General features: G+C 41.4%; 2 protein-coding genes across 2 annotated transcripts in view; both read left to right on the top strand.

Moving 5' to 3' along the window:
- The first annotated feature begins 6,256 nt into the window (after nucleotides 1-6,256).
- Nucleotides 6,257-16,880, top strand: LOC133964706 (B-cell receptor CD22-like). The gene is made up of 17 exons (XM_062398935.1): nucleotides 6,257-6,316; nucleotides 7,111-7,209; nucleotides 7,358-7,469; nucleotides 7,575-7,720; nucleotides 7,799-7,879; nucleotides 9,140-9,262; nucleotides 9,381-9,527; nucleotides 10,115-10,220; nucleotides 10,310-10,473; nucleotides 10,746-10,895; nucleotides 11,059-11,190; nucleotides 12,431-12,512; nucleotides 14,194-14,242; nucleotides 14,418-14,504; nucleotides 14,574-14,707; nucleotides 15,235-15,352; nucleotides 16,272-16,880. The coding sequence occupies exons 1-16, from the start codon at nucleotides 6,268-6,270 to the stop codon at nucleotides 15,335-15,337; spliced, it is 1,764 nt and encodes a 587-aa protein (XP_062254919.1). The 5' UTR covers nucleotides 6,257-6,267; the 3' UTR covers nucleotides 15,338-15,352; nucleotides 16,272-16,880.
- Nucleotides 16,881-19,079: 2,199 nt separating this feature from the next.
- Nucleotides 19,080-20,490, top strand: part of LOC133964345 (B-cell receptor CD22-like) — a 7,730-nt gene continuing 6,319 nt past the window's right edge. The window contains exons 1-4 of the mRNA XM_062398369.1: nucleotides 19,080-19,210; nucleotides 19,304-19,356; nucleotides 19,449-19,784; nucleotides 19,879-20,103. Coding sequence (XP_062254353.1) covers nucleotides 19,317-19,356; nucleotides 19,449-19,784; nucleotides 19,879-20,103 — 601 coding nt within the window. The 5' untranslated portion in view covers nucleotides 19,080-19,210; nucleotides 19,304-19,316. The remainder of the gene's footprint in view (nucleotides 19,211-19,303; nucleotides 19,357-19,448; nucleotides 19,785-19,878; nucleotides 20,104-20,490) is intronic.

Below are 20,490 nucleotides of genomic sequence, written 5' to 3'. Positions count from 1 at the left end.
TTGGACGCACTAGCTTCATTGTGATGGAATATCAACAAAGAAAATAAGAAATCAATTGAATCAGTTGTTTTTTTCTATTAATTTAAATCAACACCAGTGAATTTATACAAGACTGGTTTGTGTTTTAGTCCCTTTGAGAAACTGCAGAACTGCAAATTAAATTGAACCTTTATTTATCTTTCAGCTGCATCTGAGAAATTTGGAGATATCCAACTTCAAAAGCCAATGATTCAATATATATATTCAAAATATTTTACAAAAGTGAAGAGAGGCTTGAATAAATAATTCATTAAATAGAGCCTCTTTCAAACTATCACGTTTATGAAAGCAATCGCTTAATGGTTTAACTTTAAAATAAATTAAATAACTTAAATAACTTTATATAATATATATAATAACTACTAATACAATAAATCAGCTATGCTATAAATTAGAATTTGAGGAGAACTGCGATTTTTTTACATTTTCTTTTCTCCTTGGCCAAATGAAACTGCAAAGTATAACTTAACAGCAATAACATGCATCTCAAATACTGTACTAGTTTGGATGTAAAAAGTGAAAGGAAGAGGAAGAGCAAGGAGAGGAGGAGGAGGAGGAAGAGGAAGAGGAAGAGGAGGAGGAGGAGGAGGAGGAGGAGGAGGAGGAAGAGGTAACAGAAGGAGGGTTTCCGACAGTAGCCCAGACCTGACAGGTTCCTTCATATCCGACTTCATTCAGTCCCATAGAGGGACTCTGCACATGGTAAAGTCATCACAGGCGCACAACACACACACTCCGACTCCCACACACTGTCTCTCTCATACACAGACAGAATACACATATGTTCTCTCTCAGTCTCAGCCAGGAAATGGCTTTTACTCATATTTGAACACACGTGAAATACAAAGAGACAGACAGACACATACACACACACACACACACACACACACACACAAAGATAAATTCATTTTCTACATTGTTGTATTCAACAATATACAATACAACAATAAAATACATTGTTGGGTGTTTAGTGCCAGTGTTCAGTATTTCAAGCAGATTTTTTTATAAAAGTAGGGGAAGGTTGGGGGGATATTTGCTCTCTTGCAGAGAGTTAGATGATAACATTGCTGAGGTCTTTAAGTCCAAATCACAAAACACAACGACAAATGAGTAAACACATCAACTAATATGAAAACACAAGGTAAAAATTGGAAACACAACAGCAAATCACTTGTTAATTATAACCGTTTACTTAGTCTTAAGAAAAATGTGTCTGTCCAATCAGCAAGAAGTATTTTCTATAGCAGGTACCAACCTTTTCAATTAGACATTAGTGCTGTTGTGTTCTATGATTTGAAGAATTTTATGGGGATTGTGTGTCAAACTAATTGTTGGCTTGGTGCGGGTCACTTGGTAATTTCAGTGTTACAACAAGTCTCCAGAGTGCTACCATGTTAATTAGGTAGCTTTGGAGCTGTAGTATTGTGTTAGTTTTGGACAGAGCCAACTTTTTTCACTTTCTTGTCAGTTTGTGCGTTGCTTGTTTCGTCGACTGCTCACAGTCGCCTCGTATTTACTGACACATGGCTGTGGTGTTGATCTTACCAGAACATAAATAAGCAGATTTCCCCAAACCATTCCTTTTAAAGGAAGGAAACACTCTTCACTGATGGGCAACAGAGCATGACCCCGGACCTTCAGTGTCAGAGATGAAGATGTTTTGCACCCATTCATCCAGCACCCTGTCCTTTTCACGTTACCAGATGGACATCATGTTGTGCACTGGCAAAATGGTGAACAGATTTACTGCTACTATGGGGGGGATTTGACTACATGTTTGATCTTGGATTTGTTTTTTGGTAAACTAGTCAGGTTACATGGGGAGAGGATTTTTTAAACTGTAGTGGGTTAGGGTTAGGGTTAGGGTTTGAATAACACACATCCTACACCGTCAGGCCCCACACCTGAGAGAAATGGGTGTGAATGACTCGAATGACATTGAGTCATTCCTGCCGTCCACATTTTTTAAGTCGCTAAAACCAAGAAAACTTTGACGTACACACTCATAACCGTTGATTGGGTCTTTTCAGTCATGACCCACCATTGGCTGATTCGTCTGGCTCCTATCACATGACCCCTGGGCTAGCAGTGTAGATCTGTGAAAATTCTAACGAATGGCTTCCTGTTTGCACTGGCCCACGTATGGCCATCGTACATGAGTGGTCTCTGATTTATTTCAATATCTACTTCTCATATTAAATTAACATATTATACCTTTCTGTAATCATTAAAATGTTTTATAACCACACCAGCAGAAATAATTGAGATAACATTATCAGGGGAGACATGACACAGCTTTTCTCATGACTTCATAGGGGACAGACAAGGTCGGGACAAAGACCTTGTCTGTGACATCCCCCCTATTAGGGATTTAAAAGGATATGGAGCCAAAGCGCTTGTGTGGACAGATATTGTTTTGGTTTGAACACTGTTTTAAAATTAAAACTCAATAATATGGATGAAGCCTAAGATCACCACACATTTCTGAGATGCAGAGATTCACCTACAGTCTTGGTAACAAACACATCAGTTATTACTAATGTAGAGATTTTTGGTTTAATAACATCTTCTGAGATATTCTGGGATATTACCTCTTTTTTTTTATTATTTCCATCTTCATTGACTTTATACCATTAAAATATGCTGATCAATACTTTTGTATAGATGCCATAGTATTTATGTTCATATATTCTCAGTAGTTAAGGAGATATTCACTATTAATGTGTGGTCATTTTAGAGCAGGGGCCTGAGAAATGGGCTTAGACAGTGAGAGGTTAAAATTCTCAATACTTTTTTCTGTTTTGACCTAAATATATATAGAAATATGTATATGCATTAAGTGAATACTTAATTTCATAGTCGTTAATTTTTTTAATGAGACAGACAAGAAGTTGAAAATAGCAACCTACAAATTCACAGCTAAACAAAATGTGTACTTACCTCATCTGGGGTAAAAGACCTCATCTTAGTCAGCTTGGTTAGATGAGTCTCAAAAAAATAGATGCAATTTAGCCTGCTGCCACTAGACGGGGTGAGAGAAGGGGGGAGGAGGGTACGTCAACCGCCTGCCCATAATAACCACCAGACATGACTCATCCAGCGTGGAATACCACAGCAGCCACAGACAGGTCTCTGGCAGACACAGAGCAGAAATCCGAGCCTGCAGCCGAGTTTGTGAATGGGGCAGGAATGAGCAAAACCAGGGTAAATTTAATAGTGCTGCAATAAGTTTCAGAGATTTAGGAGTTTTAAAAATTCATCATGCGTTTGGTTTGGCCTATTTACGCAAGTCAAGTGTCTAAGTGGCTAAATACTGTGTGTTTTATCGATAAGATGTAACAGCTGAACTAAGTAGAAACTGTTTTCTCTCCTTGTTTCCCTTTATTTCTTTTGTTTAACTCCCCGTTGGTTTCTGTGATTCTTTGGCAAAGCTCCTGCTCATCAAGGCATCACGCCGAGCTCCTCAAACACAGCACAGGGACAACATATCACCTTGTCAGATATGATTGTAGCTCTGATCATCGTCATTCCTGCCCAGATTTCCCCCCGCGGAGAGCAGCACTCAGTTTGAAGACTAACACATGTTGGACAGTCAAATCGTTATTTGCTTATGTGGAGTCCGTCCAAGGCTGGAGGGCCTGCAGAGCCAAGAGTCTAATCTGTGGGCATAAGGAATAACACAGAAATAACATATTGTACAACTTAAAGTATGGCAGGGGAGCATACTGTGAGCGGTCACATTACATGAAAACAGCAGGCAGGAAGTGTTTTGCAACAGCGGAAAATCTTCAGGTCCAGTCTGACCACCAGACGGTCACACTTCATCTGGCCTGAAGGCTGCGGTCAGTGGATGGATACCTTCCCCATCGTAAGGTTGGATACGCTGTCATACATTTGTCCATGGCTCCCCCTCGCACGTTTTGTTTTTCCATTTCTCTGGCTCACTTGCCTTCTTTCAAACCTTTTCTTATTCATCCCTCCTTTTCCTTTCTCGTCTTTCTTTCTTTCCTCTTTTGCAACCTTACCTCATCATGTTTTTGGCTCCTTTTTTCTACCCCCCTCCCTCTCCTCTACCTTCCCCCTCAAACTTTCTCATTCCTCCCACTCTCACCCTCTTTCTCTCCCTGTTTGTGGTCAGTCACACTTAATCTAGCTGCGTCCATCTGTTTCTCTTCATTCGTTTAGTCCGGTCTGTTTTCGATTAAGATTACATCAGGCTTTGACCTATTAGTGTGCCGTGATCCTTTTGAAGTCATTCTGTGGTTACAGGTTAAGCTCAAAGCCCACCACTCTCCTTACTCCATATAATACAGACTGTATTTGAGGGGGGAAAACAGAATAGGTTTTTAAAACTTTTCAGCCGGCGACCAAAATGACTTTTTTTTTCCTGGGATCCAGGATCATTAAATCATAAGAGAGTTCCTGTCATGTGGAGACCCGCTAGAAAAGGGCCTGTGACCCATTTTGAGTCTCAAACCATAATCCAACCTAGCAATCTGTGAACTGGAATATATTGTTCATTTAACCTCATATCCTGACGATTTTGATTATATTTTTAAAGTAACTCTCCCGACCAGAGAATTTCTGTTCCCTATTAGGGCTGTAGTTCAAAGTCAAGCTCATTTTCCCTGCTACACATAGTGCTTGAGCAGAATAGAGCATTTTCAGGATGCAATTGAGGAATGTAACGATTACAACCACTAATAATTGTGTAGTTTTCATGTGAAGCAACCAAAGACGGATCCTAACATCCAGCAGGATATAAATCGGATATACAACCATGTTTCCTAACTACAGCACTGATCCCTTATGTTGCCCCCTCCATCATCTTTGATCAGTTGGCTACTAAGTATAATGTCAGTGTTCATTTCCAGATGGAGATCAAGATATCATCTCTGAAACCTCAAAGTTAACTCCCCCTTTTTTTTCTTCCATTTGGACGCCTGCGAATCGAGATTGAATGAAATGTTAAACTGTACATCATCATTATTCCTGGGTCAAAGCTCGGGTAAGTAGCCAATTGGCCGAGTCGTGACGCTAAACTGACATCTATTGGCCAAATTGTGGCAGGGTGGGATGTTAAAGTCATTTAGACTCATCAGGCTAAGTGGACACAGTTGACTGAGAGGTCTCGAACCTCCCCACGTCTGGTTGTGGGTAGTTGTCAGTTGCCAACAATTCTCAATTAGAGCCGTGGATGAGAGAACATCTGGGCTGCTGCATCTGTCTGCTCGACATATGTATATGAGCGAACGCCAGCAGGCCTGAATTCATTTCTCAAATGAACCGTGCACGTCTGTCCTTTCAACAGATAGACACGGCTGATTTAACACATCCGTCAATCACGATGGTGTACGTTTGCACCGCTGTTGTGACAGTGGGAGAGCAGAGTGAAGATCCCCTCGCTCCTGCGATAACATAAATCGGATCACTGAGTCTCCTGTAAGTGTGTTCATGAACATTTAGTTACAGCTGGAGCGGTCAATATTTGAATAAGATCAATGGGTCAAAATTGTCATGTGAATGGTGTCCATAGATAGGAGCTGATCGATATCTCAACTATGTACACTGAACCTGTGCATTATTTGTCTGGGAGACTGGTATTAGCATCGTAAAACCACAGTAGATCACATCACAGGCACATAAACACACCATTTGCTCTACTGCTCCGGTTGTCATCAAGAGACAGTTTTGAAAGCAACACAATCACAAGGACAAGTCACATTTTCATTGCAACATAGGGAAAGTCACTGCAGCTTAAAACAGTCACAGTCCTGCAGAGGGAGAAGTGAGAAAAAGTGAAAATAGAAACAGCTCAAAAGATGGAGGAAGATGAGGAGGCTGAAGAGACTTAACAAACACACACACACACACACACATACTGTATACTTCCTCTTCCTTCTCTTCCTTCTCTTCCTTCTCTTCCTTCTCTTCCTCCTCCTCCTCCTCTTGCCCTCTCCACTCCTCCGCTCACCTCACACCACCTGACTCTGAGCACCATGCAACTGTCACCGCTATAAAAAAACCTCCATCGCTGTCCGGGTCGCACACAAGTCGCTCTGTTAGACTGTGCTGAGGCTAATGAGAATATTTAGAGAGGTGAGTGTTTCACCTTTGATCAGCTGTTTGGTGTTTGGTGCTTATCCTGATAAATGTGTTGTTATCCACTCCTCTGTGTCCCTGCCTCTCTGCTGCTGCGGTGACATTACAGAGCTCGTGTCAGCGGAGATGTTGGCTGGTGCGTTGGTTCTGGGCATCCTCCTCACAGCTTTACCAGGTAAGACAAACACCACCAGATATCATAGCTTAGTTTAATTGTGAGGAGTCAAATCTAACTGAACAAGGTTTTACATTTATTTAAATTCATCTGAATCAGGAGAGAAGAGCTGGACGCCACTTTAGTTTATATTTGTGCTTCATTTCAAAGTTTTCCTTTTAAAAAATTATCCAACATTACTGTCAAACCTGTTTGGAAAGATAAATGACAGACTAATAGGACCCATTATGCACATAGGGTTCTGCAGCCAGGTGTCCTTTGTGCCTTTACGCTCAGGTTATTTATAAGTATTGATTGGCTTTTGTGCAAGGTAGTCAGTCAGGCAGGCAGTTAGCTGCACAGGACGACACCACGGCTGCACTTCAAGGCTCAATCTCAGTGCTAACATGTTATGTGTCACAACTCTGGTTAAAGTTCCCCTCTGAACAGCCACATGGATGGAATCGTTTTACTTCCAGATGATTACATTTTTCAACTTTTTTGAGTTCTTCTAAACCTACAATATACTTCATTTTGTTTGGAAAGTAAATTGTGGATACCATAGCCAGTAGATGCTTAATCATCCTACTATCCTAGCTGGTCAAAAATAAAAATAGTTCAGATGATAACAACATTTGAAAAGACAAAAGAGTGTAGAGATGCTTTTCAACTTGAGTGCCTTGTGCAAGTTGTTTTTTGTGGCCTTTTGTTGTGTTTACAGTACATGTTGTTCTTGCCAGGCTTGGTGATTCAGATTTTGTGTGTTTGTGCCTTAATATTGGTGCCCCTGCCCCTGTGGGTGTTTACATGCTCAGGTATCCAGAGCAGGTGGAGTGTGTCATTTTCCAGGAGAGAGATCTGTGTGTGGGCAGGAACAACTGTCACTCTGCCCTGTCGCTATGACTACCCATCAGGTATGAAACTTTTTAATTTTTTTATCCTAATGGGCTCTGCACGATGGATGGATAAATGGATATATGGATTTTTGTATCCTCTCTTGGTTATTGGATAATAAATATTGTACTTCATATATATACTTACATACTGCAATCGGGTTTTCAGGCCACACTGTGAAGCGAGTCATGTGGTTCCGTGTGTCTGCGGAGGGTCTCAGGGAGTTCACCCACCACACTGACTCAAATCAGATCAGCCTGTCGTACCGTGGACGCACACGGTAAGAGAAACATAGATACACTGTATGATGGATGTCGGATGATATGACATCTTTGAAAGTGAGCTGATTGGAAATAAGTTAGGCCACTTTAATCCTGGGTTTCAGCTACATCGGGGGCAGCTATTCAAGCTGTTCAGTCCAGATTCGGGGCGTGAAGCTGAGTGATGCCGGCCAGTATCACTTCAGGTTTGAGACCGACCAACCACAGGGTAGATGGACCTCCCCCGACACCATCACTCTCGATGTCACAGGTACAAACTGAAACCCCTAGAATGTCTCCCCTGTGATGCCAGTGGTTATGTGCATGTGTGTCTGTGTGTCTATGTCAGACCTCCAGGTTCACGTGCATCCAGCCAGACCGGCCAACATGTTTGGCTTCGGGGAGACGGTGTTTGTTGGCTGCCAGGCCAGTGGGTGTGCTGCTCCAGGAAGGAGCCTTGCACTCTACAGGTTTGTAGATGTTAGTTACACTTTATGTCAGACTTAGGTCCATATCAGTATAAAAATACAATAAAATAGAGAAAATAGCACAAAACTATAGAATGCAAGCATCACACTCTATTGGTTTGTAAGTGTTTTTGTTCAGCTTTACTTTACAAAACATACAGTTGGAAAATAAAGAATACAGTCATCTTACTATACAAGTAAACAAGGATAAAAACAGTTAGTGTTTAGTGCTTCTAAAAACAAGATGAGTTGTCTCAGTTAAGGCCATTGTTATCATTAATTGGTCAGTTAATTGAAACACAAAATGAAAATAACATAAGCTACTAACACGTAGCTTGCAATTGTCCATCCTGCATCATCATCATCATACACCACCTGAGGGTTATTCTATTTTGCATGACTAGCTACACCACAAGAGTGCTGTGTAAAGTACAGCCAGCTCTAACAAAAATAGCTAATTTCATTTCATTCTGACACAGAAAGTTTGTGCTCCAACATGTTGGCTTGTGCAAAGAACAGCACTCATGCTGCACATTGCCATCATGCCATAAATCATCCCTACTGGTGTGACCCAGATATTTAACATAGTTCACTACGTTTAGGACTTGGTCGGCATTAAAGACTGAGGGAAAATCTAGCTTCTGATCCATATTGGTTCTAAAAATCACAGCAACAGTCAAATGTGACTGTTAACCAGCATTGTGCACAATGCACGTGTCACTAACTGGAGTAAAATGAACACTGTGTACAACAGGAATGGATTGAACCTCGGCTCTTATGAGAAATGGATGATCATCACCCGTTTTGACCAGCAGCAGGTTGGAGCTTACACCTGTCGACCCATCCCGCCACAAAATGTACAGTGCCCCTCCCTCTCCCTCGCTCTGGGACGTGAGTGACCTCAATCAAACAATCAAGCCGACCAAACCAGGAGCATTTCAGGATACCTGTTCCTACCTACACATGCCTGCAGGACACCGAAACACATGCAGCTCAAACTATATTCAATGTTTACATTTTTCAATAACACATTTTTTGTTTATAGAATATGTGCAATAGCATGTGAGGATTTTAACAGTTAAAAAAGCTTCAAATATTTTATATGATAAACTATAAATGTATTTATATTTTGCAATATATCTCCTCCTGTTTTCTCCCCTCGCTGCACCAGTTTTCTTTCTTATATCTTCTGTTTTTCCTTCTCTCTCTCTCTCTCCCTCCAGATGGCCCTCACTCCACCTCTATATCTGTGTTTCCTGGAGGGGAGGTGACCGAGGGAGGGTCGGTCACTCTGACCTGCAGCAGTGATGCAGCTCCGCCTGTAGAAAGCTATGCATGGTTTAAAGGTACAGGACAGTCAGGGCTGTTAACAAACGGTTGATGACAGAGATGGTGTTTGGAATGCCCTCTAACGCAAGGTCATACATGTGCTAATCTACACGCATGTCTCGGTCTGCTCTCCAGACATGGAGAGTGGCAGCATCCCGGACAGTTTCCGGCCTCAGCTCCACCTGTCCCACCTCAAGTACTCAGACAGAGGAGAGTACTTCTGTGTAGCGCGCAGCTCACTGGGGACAGACCGCTCCCAACCACTGCTGCTCAATGTCACTTGTAAGTGGGATTTCATCACTGTCACAGGCATGGTGTGCAGGCAAGACATCTTACAGAAATGAATAGGGATTATCAAAACCTATATTAGATCTGGATGTATGACGTGCTATGTGTCTCAGGTCTCACACATATCTACTTGATGGAGGGGTGGGTGAAGTGTTTGAGTCCACAACACACTTCTGGAGTCTCAGGGGTAAACAGTGTTGCAGCCAAACCCAATACAAATGACACCACGCGAGCAGCATGGAGGCATTTCATGTTTTTTTGTAGTTGCTTCTTTTACATTTGAAGAAGTGTTCCCCAGTTACTTCAATTGGATTGGATTTGACAACAACGCTGTTTACCCCTGACTCAAACACTTCACCCACCCCTCCATCAGATTAGTGGTGAGTAGGTAATGAGTGAATATCTGGGTCAACTATAATTCATATTATTATTAGTGTTATTATTATTATTATTATTATTTTGGTGAATCCCATATTTAAGATTCAACATTCAGTTTCCTGGGTAAAAACAGCTTGATGGACACAAAAACCTCCATGATGTGGTAGTGACCTTCCTCTCTTTCTCTCTGTCTCTGCCACTAGACTCTCCAAAGAACACACATGTGCTGCTGAGTCCTCGAGGGGACATCAGAGAAGGTTCATATGTGAACCTGAGCTGCGTCAGTCACGCCAACCCTCCTGCCTACAGGTACCAGGAATCAACATGGAGTTTCCTTCAAGTATAAACCAAACACATGACAAAAATGACACTGTTTTCCATGATCATCTCTCCTGCAGGTATGCTTGGTATCGTATTCTAGGTGAACAAGTGTTGGCTAAAGGAACATTTCAGAACCTGACCTTACCATCGGTGCGTGCTCACAGCGCTGGTCAGTACTACTGCACCGCATCCAACCGGTTAGGATACCAAACCTCCCCTGTTGCAACACTCACTGTGCTCTGTAAGTAGTGGCGTAGGGTCTCTTCTACGTTTAGATTAATATCTGAGATAGTTTTGCCTGAAGCATCTGACCAAATATTGGGGTTGATATCAGCAATCTCTCCTGACCTCCACCTTCCTTTTTTGTCTCTGACTCAGAATCATTGTCACTTGACTTTGTATCCCAAAGATTCATAACACCATGTCATGTGGAAAAAGTAAAAGATTTGATTAGTGCAATCAACATAAACATAAATCCACTCCATGTCTCTTTTTCCCTCCCTCTCTCTCCAGATCCTCCTAAGAACACCTCAGTTCTGGCTCGTCCCTCCAGTGTGGTGGACGCCGGCCGACCGTTGACTTTGACCTGCAGCAGTCAGGCTAACCCAGCGGTGGACAACTTCACATGGCACCGCTTAGCTCTGGACGGGGGCTCTGTACAATGTTAGCATTCAAAAAATGTGATTCCACTTGAAGCTAACTTAACAAAATCATCAATACTGAAGTTCCGATGTGGTCAAATGTTTATAAAAGTTCATTGGGCCCCTGTTCTGTATATCTATGTGTCTGTCTTTCTCTGAAACGCTCTTTGTGCTCCTCTGCTCAGCGCTGGGCGCCAAGTCTGGTCCAGTTTTCACCTTCTCAGAGGTCGGCCCTGGAGAGAGCGGCCAATACTTCTGTGAGGCCAGGAACCGAATCGGAGCCCACAGCTCTCCGGTTCTCACCGTACGAGTCAGAGGTACAGTGAAACTCATACGGTGACATCATCTCAACCTTCCGACTTTTCCCTTTTATTTGTATCCCTGTCAGCAGGGTGTTGTTGGTCTGTTAGCTCACCCATTCGGCCTGAACTGAAATATCAATATCAGATAGAATGATATTAGATTCACTAAATATATTTAATGACCCTGAAGAGTGAAACCAGGATTTCTCCAGGTGGTCAGGCTTCCTCGAACATTTGGGGTCAATTGGAGACTCTAAATTGACCAGAGGTATGAGTGTGAGTTGTTGTTTGTCTCTGTATGTTGACCCTGTTATACACTGGTGAACTGTCCATGGTGTACCCTACCTCTTGCTCAATGTCAGCTGGGATTGGCTCTCAGACAGTTTCTCACAAGATCTTCAAAGTCCTGAAACGTATGATAATGTGGTGCTCATGTGCCTCATACTATGTTTTAAGATGATGAACTTGTCATAAACCGATTTACTAGTTTGTTGTTTTGTTTTTATAACAACAAAAACTGGAATGCATTTCTTTAAATTTATTATGATTATTGCCAACGGTTCAAGTTTTGGAACCTTAAAAACAGACAAAGCAGAGGGACCTGGTGAGTTTCATGAATTCATACTCACACTGTAGACGTTCATCTCTGCTTTGACATCATGTATATCAATGTAATGCAATTGAGGAGGTCTCTGATAACCTCAGGGAAACACCCCTCCCCCATTCTTGACATCTATGTTTCTGATTATCTGAGATTTATGTGAGACTGTGGCACTAACAGTGTTTTATGTAGGTCTCTATGAGTTTGAAGTGAGTGATAAAACCTCCCTGTCACTACCACAGCACCAGGCCCAGGCTCTGGTCTTCATTGTGCTCTCATGATTCCTGGCTGTTTGTCTATGAGTCATGGTGAGTCATGTAAAGTCCTCTCACTATGAGGGCAGAGGAGGAGGTGATGAGGTGTTGTGGAAAACTACTATTTGAGTCTAGACAGCTGAAGAAGTGGAGTTAGGTTTGGACATCACAACTGGAAACACACGTCTCGAGTCTAGACAGCTGCAGGATGATGCACAGCTCTTTTCCCCGTTTCCTTGCTTTCCCTATTTCTATTTTTATGCCTGCTGTTTTCTTTTAGCTCGCTGCGCTTCTATTTTTGTTCATTTCATGTCATCTCTCATCCATCCACCATTTCCTCGTTTTCATTTCTTGCTTCCAGTCGTGCTGACGATGACCTCTCTTATCCTTCCCCCGGCAGGTCGCCTTAAGGTCATTGCATTGGCATCCGCAGTGGGCGTGTCTGCTGGACTCATCACTCTGACGGTGGCCATTATGATCAGGTGACAGGAAGTACAGTTGTGCCAGAAAGTTTGGGGACCGCTCCAAATGTTACATATTTCTACTCACATACAGCTGACGAGCATGTGACCAGATCCTCTAGTATAGACACATATATCTGCACCGCAGACATCAGGATGCACAAAGCATGGTTCAATCCCTGCAAGGGGGCTCCACATTCCTATTGGTGACAGGCTGTAACCGAAAGGCAAAGAATTTAACTTTACAAACCTCACCCAAAACATCATTTAATTTTCCTGGTAAGCCTTTTGAAAGCATCAGAGCAGCAGACATAAAGTTCACTCATTCTTCATTTTTTGAAATATTTAACTTTAACATTTTAGAATATCCAGTGAATTTCCAGTTTATTCTTATGCGTGTCGCATCTGATGCAAAAATACAGCATGTGACTTTGACAATTGACTATAAACCTGATCCGTGAAAAGCAGAATATGTAACCATGTTGTTTTGCCCTGCAGAATTTGTTTTATCAAGTTAGCTGTCTGCTGTAGTATAGTGTTCTAAACCTGAATCAGAAAATGTTAATGTTCAAATTAGCACAAATAACACATATTGCTCTGCTGCACTGAATTTAATTTGTCATCATTGCATAAAGTTTCTCTCAGCACCCCCGACTCTGACTGACTTCCAGCGTCCCTGGATCTCCAGCTCCTCCTGTTCGTGTGCGAAAGTGTCCTTGGGCAAGATATCGAACCTGAAATCCCACCTGATGACAGTGTGTGAATAGAATGTTAAGTGCTTTGAGTGGTTGATATAACTAGGACAGAACAATATAAATACCGTCCATGTACCATCTGCTTTCATAGAAACATTGTTCCATTAACTTTCTTGTTAAACGTGCAGCAATGTTCTTCTTGGAGAGCAGTGGCTTTGTCTATATCCTGGCATCCACACATTCTGGTTCAGTTTTAGTCTGATGGTAGACTCATGAACAATGACATTAGCCCATGCCAGAGAGATTTGTACATCCCAATCCTAGATATTTTTTATTTTGTGACCCCATTGAAGATTCATGACTTTGCCATTGATTTTTGTAGTGCGACCACTCCTGGGTTGAGTTACGTGCAGTGTTTAGCTGTCACCTCATTGCAAGAAGGTTCTTTGTTCGAACAAATGGCCGGACCCTGAGCCTTTCTGTGAGGAGTTCACGTGTTCTGTCCCGTGTCTGTGGAGGTTTTTTTATGGTAATCCAGCTTCCTCCTGCCGTCCAAAGGGTTAGGATAATTGGAGACCTTGATTTGACAGTAGGAGTGAATGTGTGTGTAAATGGTTATTTGTCCATGTGATATGCTGGCAACATGTCCAGGCTGTAGCCCTCCTCTCGCCCACTGTCGGCTGAGATTGACTCCCGAAATTTTTGTGGTCTCATTGTTTAGTTTCAGAAGAGGATCTGGTTGTGATTGAGGTCAGCTGCATGTGATGTGGAATTTTACACTGCTATTTTCTCACTGCTCGATGGGCTATTTCTTTTGTCCTCTGCATTATTAAAAATGTTTGTCTTTTACAACATTTTTTACTCAATATGAGTTTGTTGAATTCTACAATGCTTTCTTTTGCAGGAGTTTTATTTTCTGTCAGCCAGTTTTCTGGATTAATTGCATTACATTTGTGTAGATGTTATCACTGCATTATGGTTTGATAATCGCTCTTGTGTTTTCGCAGCAAGAACATGCACAAAGTAGACATGGAGTCAGTAGAAGTAGCAAACAAGGTACAGTTATCACTGTTTAATTATCTTCAATACTCTTAAACTTACTCAACAGTTATTCTACCTGTAAATTAAATCAAGATACTAATAATAATTACACTTATCTAAGACGTGTGATTTGAATTCACTGTTTTGTCTGCACGTGTGTGTGTGTGTGTGTGTGTGTATGTGAACCCAGCGTCCATCACTGACAGTTGACACCATGTTCTATGAGTCAGCCCAACAGACCTTCCCAGTGAGAAAGGGCAAGATGTGTGACATTCCGGTAAGCAGTCTTACAACACAAATGAAAGCTATTGGAATATTTGATTTACTTTTGTGTGTATCGGTCTAGGAAGAACCAGAGGACTTGAGTGACAGCTCCCACCCCTCCATCGTTCCTCTAAAAGATGCTCCGCCAATCACAGAGGTTGAAACTCGCAAACCCGCCCCCAACTACATCACTGTCCACTACTCCAAGTTGTGCAGGTAGCTTGTTTTTCTTTTCTTTTTTACCAAACCCAGTTTACATGAAATCGTGCCCCTTTAGAATAAGGGTGATTTAGTCGTCTGGAAGTGGAGTTTGTTTCATCTTAACTGGGTTGGTACAAGCCATGTGTATCCTCATCTCTTCCTCTCCCCCTCTGTATCCGACTCTTTCCCTTTCCATCTCTTCTTTTTTTCATTTTCCAATATTCTGTCATCTTCCTCTATCTGCTCTTCCTACAGATCTGTTGACCGCAGCAGCACATCTACTGTTTCATGTCTTTATTTTACAACCTCACTGGTTTATTCATCCACATCTCCCTCTTGCTCTCTTGTTGTCATCATCTCCTGTCATCGCTGTCTCTTTGGGCGGTTTCATTCCTCCTCTTTTTACGCTTTCTTCTGTTTGTGATATTACAATAAATCTCTGGTCCCAGTATGGATGCACAATATATCTGCTTATGCGATAATCTGACTCAGATGTCCTGATGAACTCATATGGTTTGTATTCGTTATTGATGTTGATTCAGTGCAGACCAAGTGCAGGTCCACAACCTGCCACTAGGTGGTGATAGAAAACCAAATGACTCCTCCAAAGTTGTTTACACCTTACTGCCCCAGACTCGTCCCTGAACCGAAGTAAAACAGGTATGTCTATTTGTTACTAATGATACTAATTCTGATATTAATCATAATAATATAAAAAATAATAACAACAACAACAATTATATTAATAATAATGACTTTATTTATATAGCACTTCTCAAAACAAAGTTACAAAAGGGTTTCATAAATAAAGCACAAACCTTAAAACACATTCAAATAGCATTAAAAGAATTAAAGAATTTGGCATGACCACACATATAGTATATACACTGGAACAAATCAGAACTAAGATCATCCACCTGCGTTCTTAAAATGAGTTTTTACAATAATCAACTACAGTTGTGCCACTGAGATAGAAACAATACACAAAAGGGCTGCTGCACACTACGGGATTTTCTGATCTTTTTAAAAACGTGGGATACCACAGACCTATTGACAGGTTTAACCAATTGTTCATCTTATAATCTTCAGAACACACACACACTGGACAACTTGGCCAGAACGTAAGACCATGCGCTATATCTTCTTCAGTAAGAAAAACAAAGTGGAATAAAACAAAACTATGAATATGATTTTTACGTTTTGCAGTGCAAGAAATTCATTGTTCTTTTTCATCACAGCTGTTCAAGTATGCAACATTCATTTGGTGACACTTCCCAGTTAACTCTCTCTCTTATTCTCTCTCTCTCTCTCTCTCTCTCTCTCTCTCCCTCTCTCTCTCTCTCTCTCTCTCTCTCTCACATGCTCTCCTCCCTAAATGTAGGAAGGGAAATATCGGTTCAATAATCTGTAATAACCCGATTATTCTTTAGTGTGCAGCAGCCTTAAAATTATGAAGGCTAACATTCAGAGTTATGTGTCTGTTTTATCTTTAATATCAAGCGCCTAACCCGACTCACGTTTCTGTTCATATTATTCTAGTTTATTCTTATCTACTGACTTTTCCTCTTTTCTACCTCAGCTGAACCAAACTCCAGGTTTGTCCCGTGAACCAGAGAGACTGTGATGGAACCAGAAACTACCCCCTGTGAACTCAACTGATGCCTTATTACACTATTCTGAGTCAGACATGTTGTTATGGTTCCACAACATGTGGCCCTGCTGCTGACTGCGAGTCCTGTGTCTGCACTGTGCTGCATGTCTTTCCTGTTCTTCCTTTTCTATGCATCTCACTACAATTTTTATCTGATGAAGTCAAAGTGCTAAAATCCTGAGTTAGAGAAAGCAGCATCACTACTAATAGCCACTTTTTCTGCATTCATATCAACAGTACATGTTATAACCACTGTTTATTTTAAGTTCATGTGTGACATAAAAACCTGCAACCACTATGTAGATGGAGCAATATGACTGTTTGCTGCATTAACTTTTTCAAACTAAGACAAATGAAAAGTCATAATCATTTTTCATTCAATCTTCTTTGATTCCAATAAAAGGGACAGTGTGGTATTACACATAATAGTGGGAGAAAGCTGAATTAAAGAAGCCATGTCAGGAATCTGCACACTGTATTCTTGTTCTGATTGCTAATGCTGTGACATTTATTCAATTATTATAGCTGTAGCTTAGCCAGCAGTAAAGTAAATTACACATGTAGTTTGTCATATTAAAGAAAAATAAAAAATGTTGCATGTTGATTCTTGTAGTTTTTTTGCAAGTCCTAAATACTTCAAACTAAGCATATATTAAGAAAGTAAGAGGAAGTGAATAGACTTCACAGCATTTAATTATAGTTTACTCTGACAAAATGTTGCTGGCTACGTGAAACCTCACACATAGGAATCATCCAGACATGTGGAAGCAATGGCACTAATATATATCCATTTTATTTTGTACTGTATGTTTCGTACGTTGATGTTTCAGTGGAGGTTAGTTTTCAGCTGTGGTTGAAGTACATGTCCTCTGGTGTGGATTTGAGAAGTTGTTCCGCACTGAAGTTGTTCCGTACTGAATGTCAGGCTGAACAACCCCCATCTGAACTTCCACAATGAAGAGGATCAAGTGATCTTCCTGAGTGATCCTTACCCCTGCAAGTTGATGTCTGAGGATTCCTACTTGGCAGCTTGAGGCTGACGACATACCAACCTGATAGACTTACAGTCCCTCTTAGGTAAAAACACTGTGATGTGACATCACAAACATTAAAACACAATCTAGTCAACTTGTGGGTGGAGCTACCTGGGAGAGGCCCCTCAACTGCAGGTGGCGTTGTGATGGTGGGGAGTGGGGAAGGAGGGGTCAGGGCTGTATTAACATATTTATAGATCCCATTCAGAGAAAGGAAGATGTAGAGTGACACACTCCCTGCAATCTAGGAGATTTAATGTTAATTGGTGTTAATTAGCACATATAAATGCCAGGGGGAGAAGAAAGGGACCCTTGGTATGGCTTTAAAGGGATAGTTCACCGAAAAATGTAAATTCACCCATACTCACCACTATGCTGATGGAGGAGTGGGTCAAGTGTCTCAATCAATAAAACACTTCTGGAGTTTCAGGGGTGAACAGCTAAATCAAAAAAAAAAAAAAAACTGCGTCAGTTTTTAGCCTAAATGTCGGCTGTTATCCTGGAGCCTTGTTCACGTTCAAAGCTCTTGCCCAAGGTTGTGCATGGGGTTCCCGGTAACATCGCTAGTTCCACTAACATTGCTACTTCCAGAAGCGGACATTTATACACACACACACACACATACACACACACACACACACACACACACACACACACACATATATACACTTGCTACAGCTGGAGATGCAAGCTGTGTCACCTCCATGGCCACACAAATTACCACATCCACAAAATATCTAAATGAATACCAAACAACTGTCTCTCCTCCTTCTCACTCTAACTCACCTCCTTCTCACACTCTCTGATGGGTAGAGCAGTCGTCCTCCTTCAATCACAATCTTGGCGGTTTGATCCCAGTCTTCCCCATCTGCATGCCAAAGTGTCCTTTGGCAAGATCATGAACCATGAATTGTCTCTCATAGAAAAAAAATGGTGAATGGGTGAATGTCAAACTGTACTGTAAAGCACATTGTGTGGACATCAAGACTAGAAAAGTGCTACATAAATACAAACCATTTAACCATTTAAGTTATAAACGTTTGAAATATGATCACACAATTTGTCACACACCGCCTCAGAGAATGTGGTGAAAGGGGAGTGCAGGTGAATGATGGTAAATCACATGTGTGTGTGTGGAAATCAGCAAGATTAGCCATGAAAGCAGCAAATGGATGATGCACATGCATCATGTGTACTGTGGAGGTGATGATGATGATGATGATGATGATGGTGATGATGATGATGATGATGATGATGATGATGATGATGATGATGATGATGATGATGATAAAGCTGCAGTGGAAATATTTTGTGGATTAACGTTCCTTCAAAGCTGTGATAGAACAACGATTAAAAGCCATATTTAGACATAATGATTTATGATGTTTATTTTGTAAACAAAAACTCAGAACACATCCTCTGTTTAAAAACGGTTTATAGTCACCAGTTTCTGATTTTCTTTTGTTCTTACACCAACAGGAAAAAGAAGAAATGCAAACATTGTCGAGAAGTTAAACCCTGAACATTTCTACGGTCTTTGCTCACACCTCATCCTCCGCTTGTCCATGATGGTGTAATGCAGGATTCTGAACACATTGCACTGAGTCCCCTGTTGTGTAAGACCGATGAATCAATGTGTCCTCTTCCTCCGTCAATGTGTGTGTCTGTTTGTGTAGACTCAGAACATGACAGTGAGGACACTCTAACTTTATGTAATCAGCACTCTGAATGTTTGGTGATGAGAGGAAGCAGGGTGAAGCCACATTCTCACTTCTACTTTTCATTCCTCAACACCATCTCTTGAACAAGCAATTGGTCTGTTTGCTTTAGTGGGTGAGTACTTTTCACTTTTATACTCTTTATTTGACGGAGTGCTGTCCCTAGAATGTAGAGTAATGAACCGTGTTGTGAATCATCATGTTCTAGGCAGATTTGAACAATGGATAGTTGGATGCTGATGATCCTTGTTTTTATGCCAGGTAAGGAAATGACAACACACAATTATTGTGTATCGGATGTTATCTCTACCTATAAATTTAACTTGTGTATTTGTCAACATTTCTGCCTGAAGGTGTTTGGAGTGGAGATTGGGGCGTGACCTTCGGAGATCAGTGTGCTCTGAGAGGGGGGTCAGTAGTTATGAAGTGCAGCTATGACTACCCTTGGCGTGATACAGTCACTCAGGTGGGCTGGTCTAGACCCCTGTTTACATCTGGCACGTGGCGGCTGCATACCCTTCCTAGTCTCCCTTCGCCCCCGGACTTTGAATACGTGGGTAATCTAAATCATAACTGTAGTCTGAAGATCAACAACGTACAACCCACTGATGAGGGAAAATACTACTTTAGTTTTGTGACAACATCAGACAAATGGACAAGCAAAACCTATGCTTATTTGTCTGTTAATGGTAACAACATTTTTTAATTATTAATTTATAGATTTCTCATTAATAAATACAATTTTGTGAAAATAGTTTTTTTCCGTTTCTGTACCTGGACCAGATTTAACCGCTGTTTTAAAGCCGAGCACTGTGAAAGAGGGAGATGATTTCAGTCTGACCTGTGTGTCAGACTGTCCTACACCTACAACCATTGTCTGGTTTAAAGATGGACAGCAAGTGCCGACACCAGGGTTCCCGGTGAGGAGAGAAGATGCTGGGAGCTACTTCTGTGCTGTACTGGGACAAGAGACAGTCAGATCCAACTCTGTGACTCTGAATGTTCAGTGTAAGTAAACTATTAACACTGAATCTAAATTTATAGGATTTTTCCACAGCACACCTGGCACCATTCTATGTAAAGCCCCATTTCCACTGGTCAAAAAAAGACACCAACACTGATTTTATATTCTCTGGTCAGCAGTAATGGAAATTTGACAACTGGGTGAACGAGTTAATTTTGCAAGACAGCAGGGTGAGAGAGGACCTCAGTTTTTGGCAAATTTGTGAACATGACACACCAGTGAAAAAAAAACTAAATAGATACTCCTCCACTGGCAATGGCCTATTGCTCTGTTACAGGGATACCGTTATGGAGTTTTACCTGGGAGGCTTTTAAACTGTTGCTCAGGAGGCAGAGTGGGTTGTCCACTAACCGGAAGGTTGACCGATCCCT

Source organism: Platichthys flesus, chromosome 11 (assembly GCF_949316205.1).
Source record: "Platichthys flesus chromosome 11, fPlaFle2.1, whole genome shotgun sequence".
Taxonomy (NCBI): domain Eukaryota; kingdom Metazoa; phylum Chordata; class Actinopteri; order Pleuronectiformes; family Pleuronectidae; genus Platichthys; species Platichthys flesus.
This window is presented reverse-complemented; position numbering and strand designations above follow the sequence as displayed.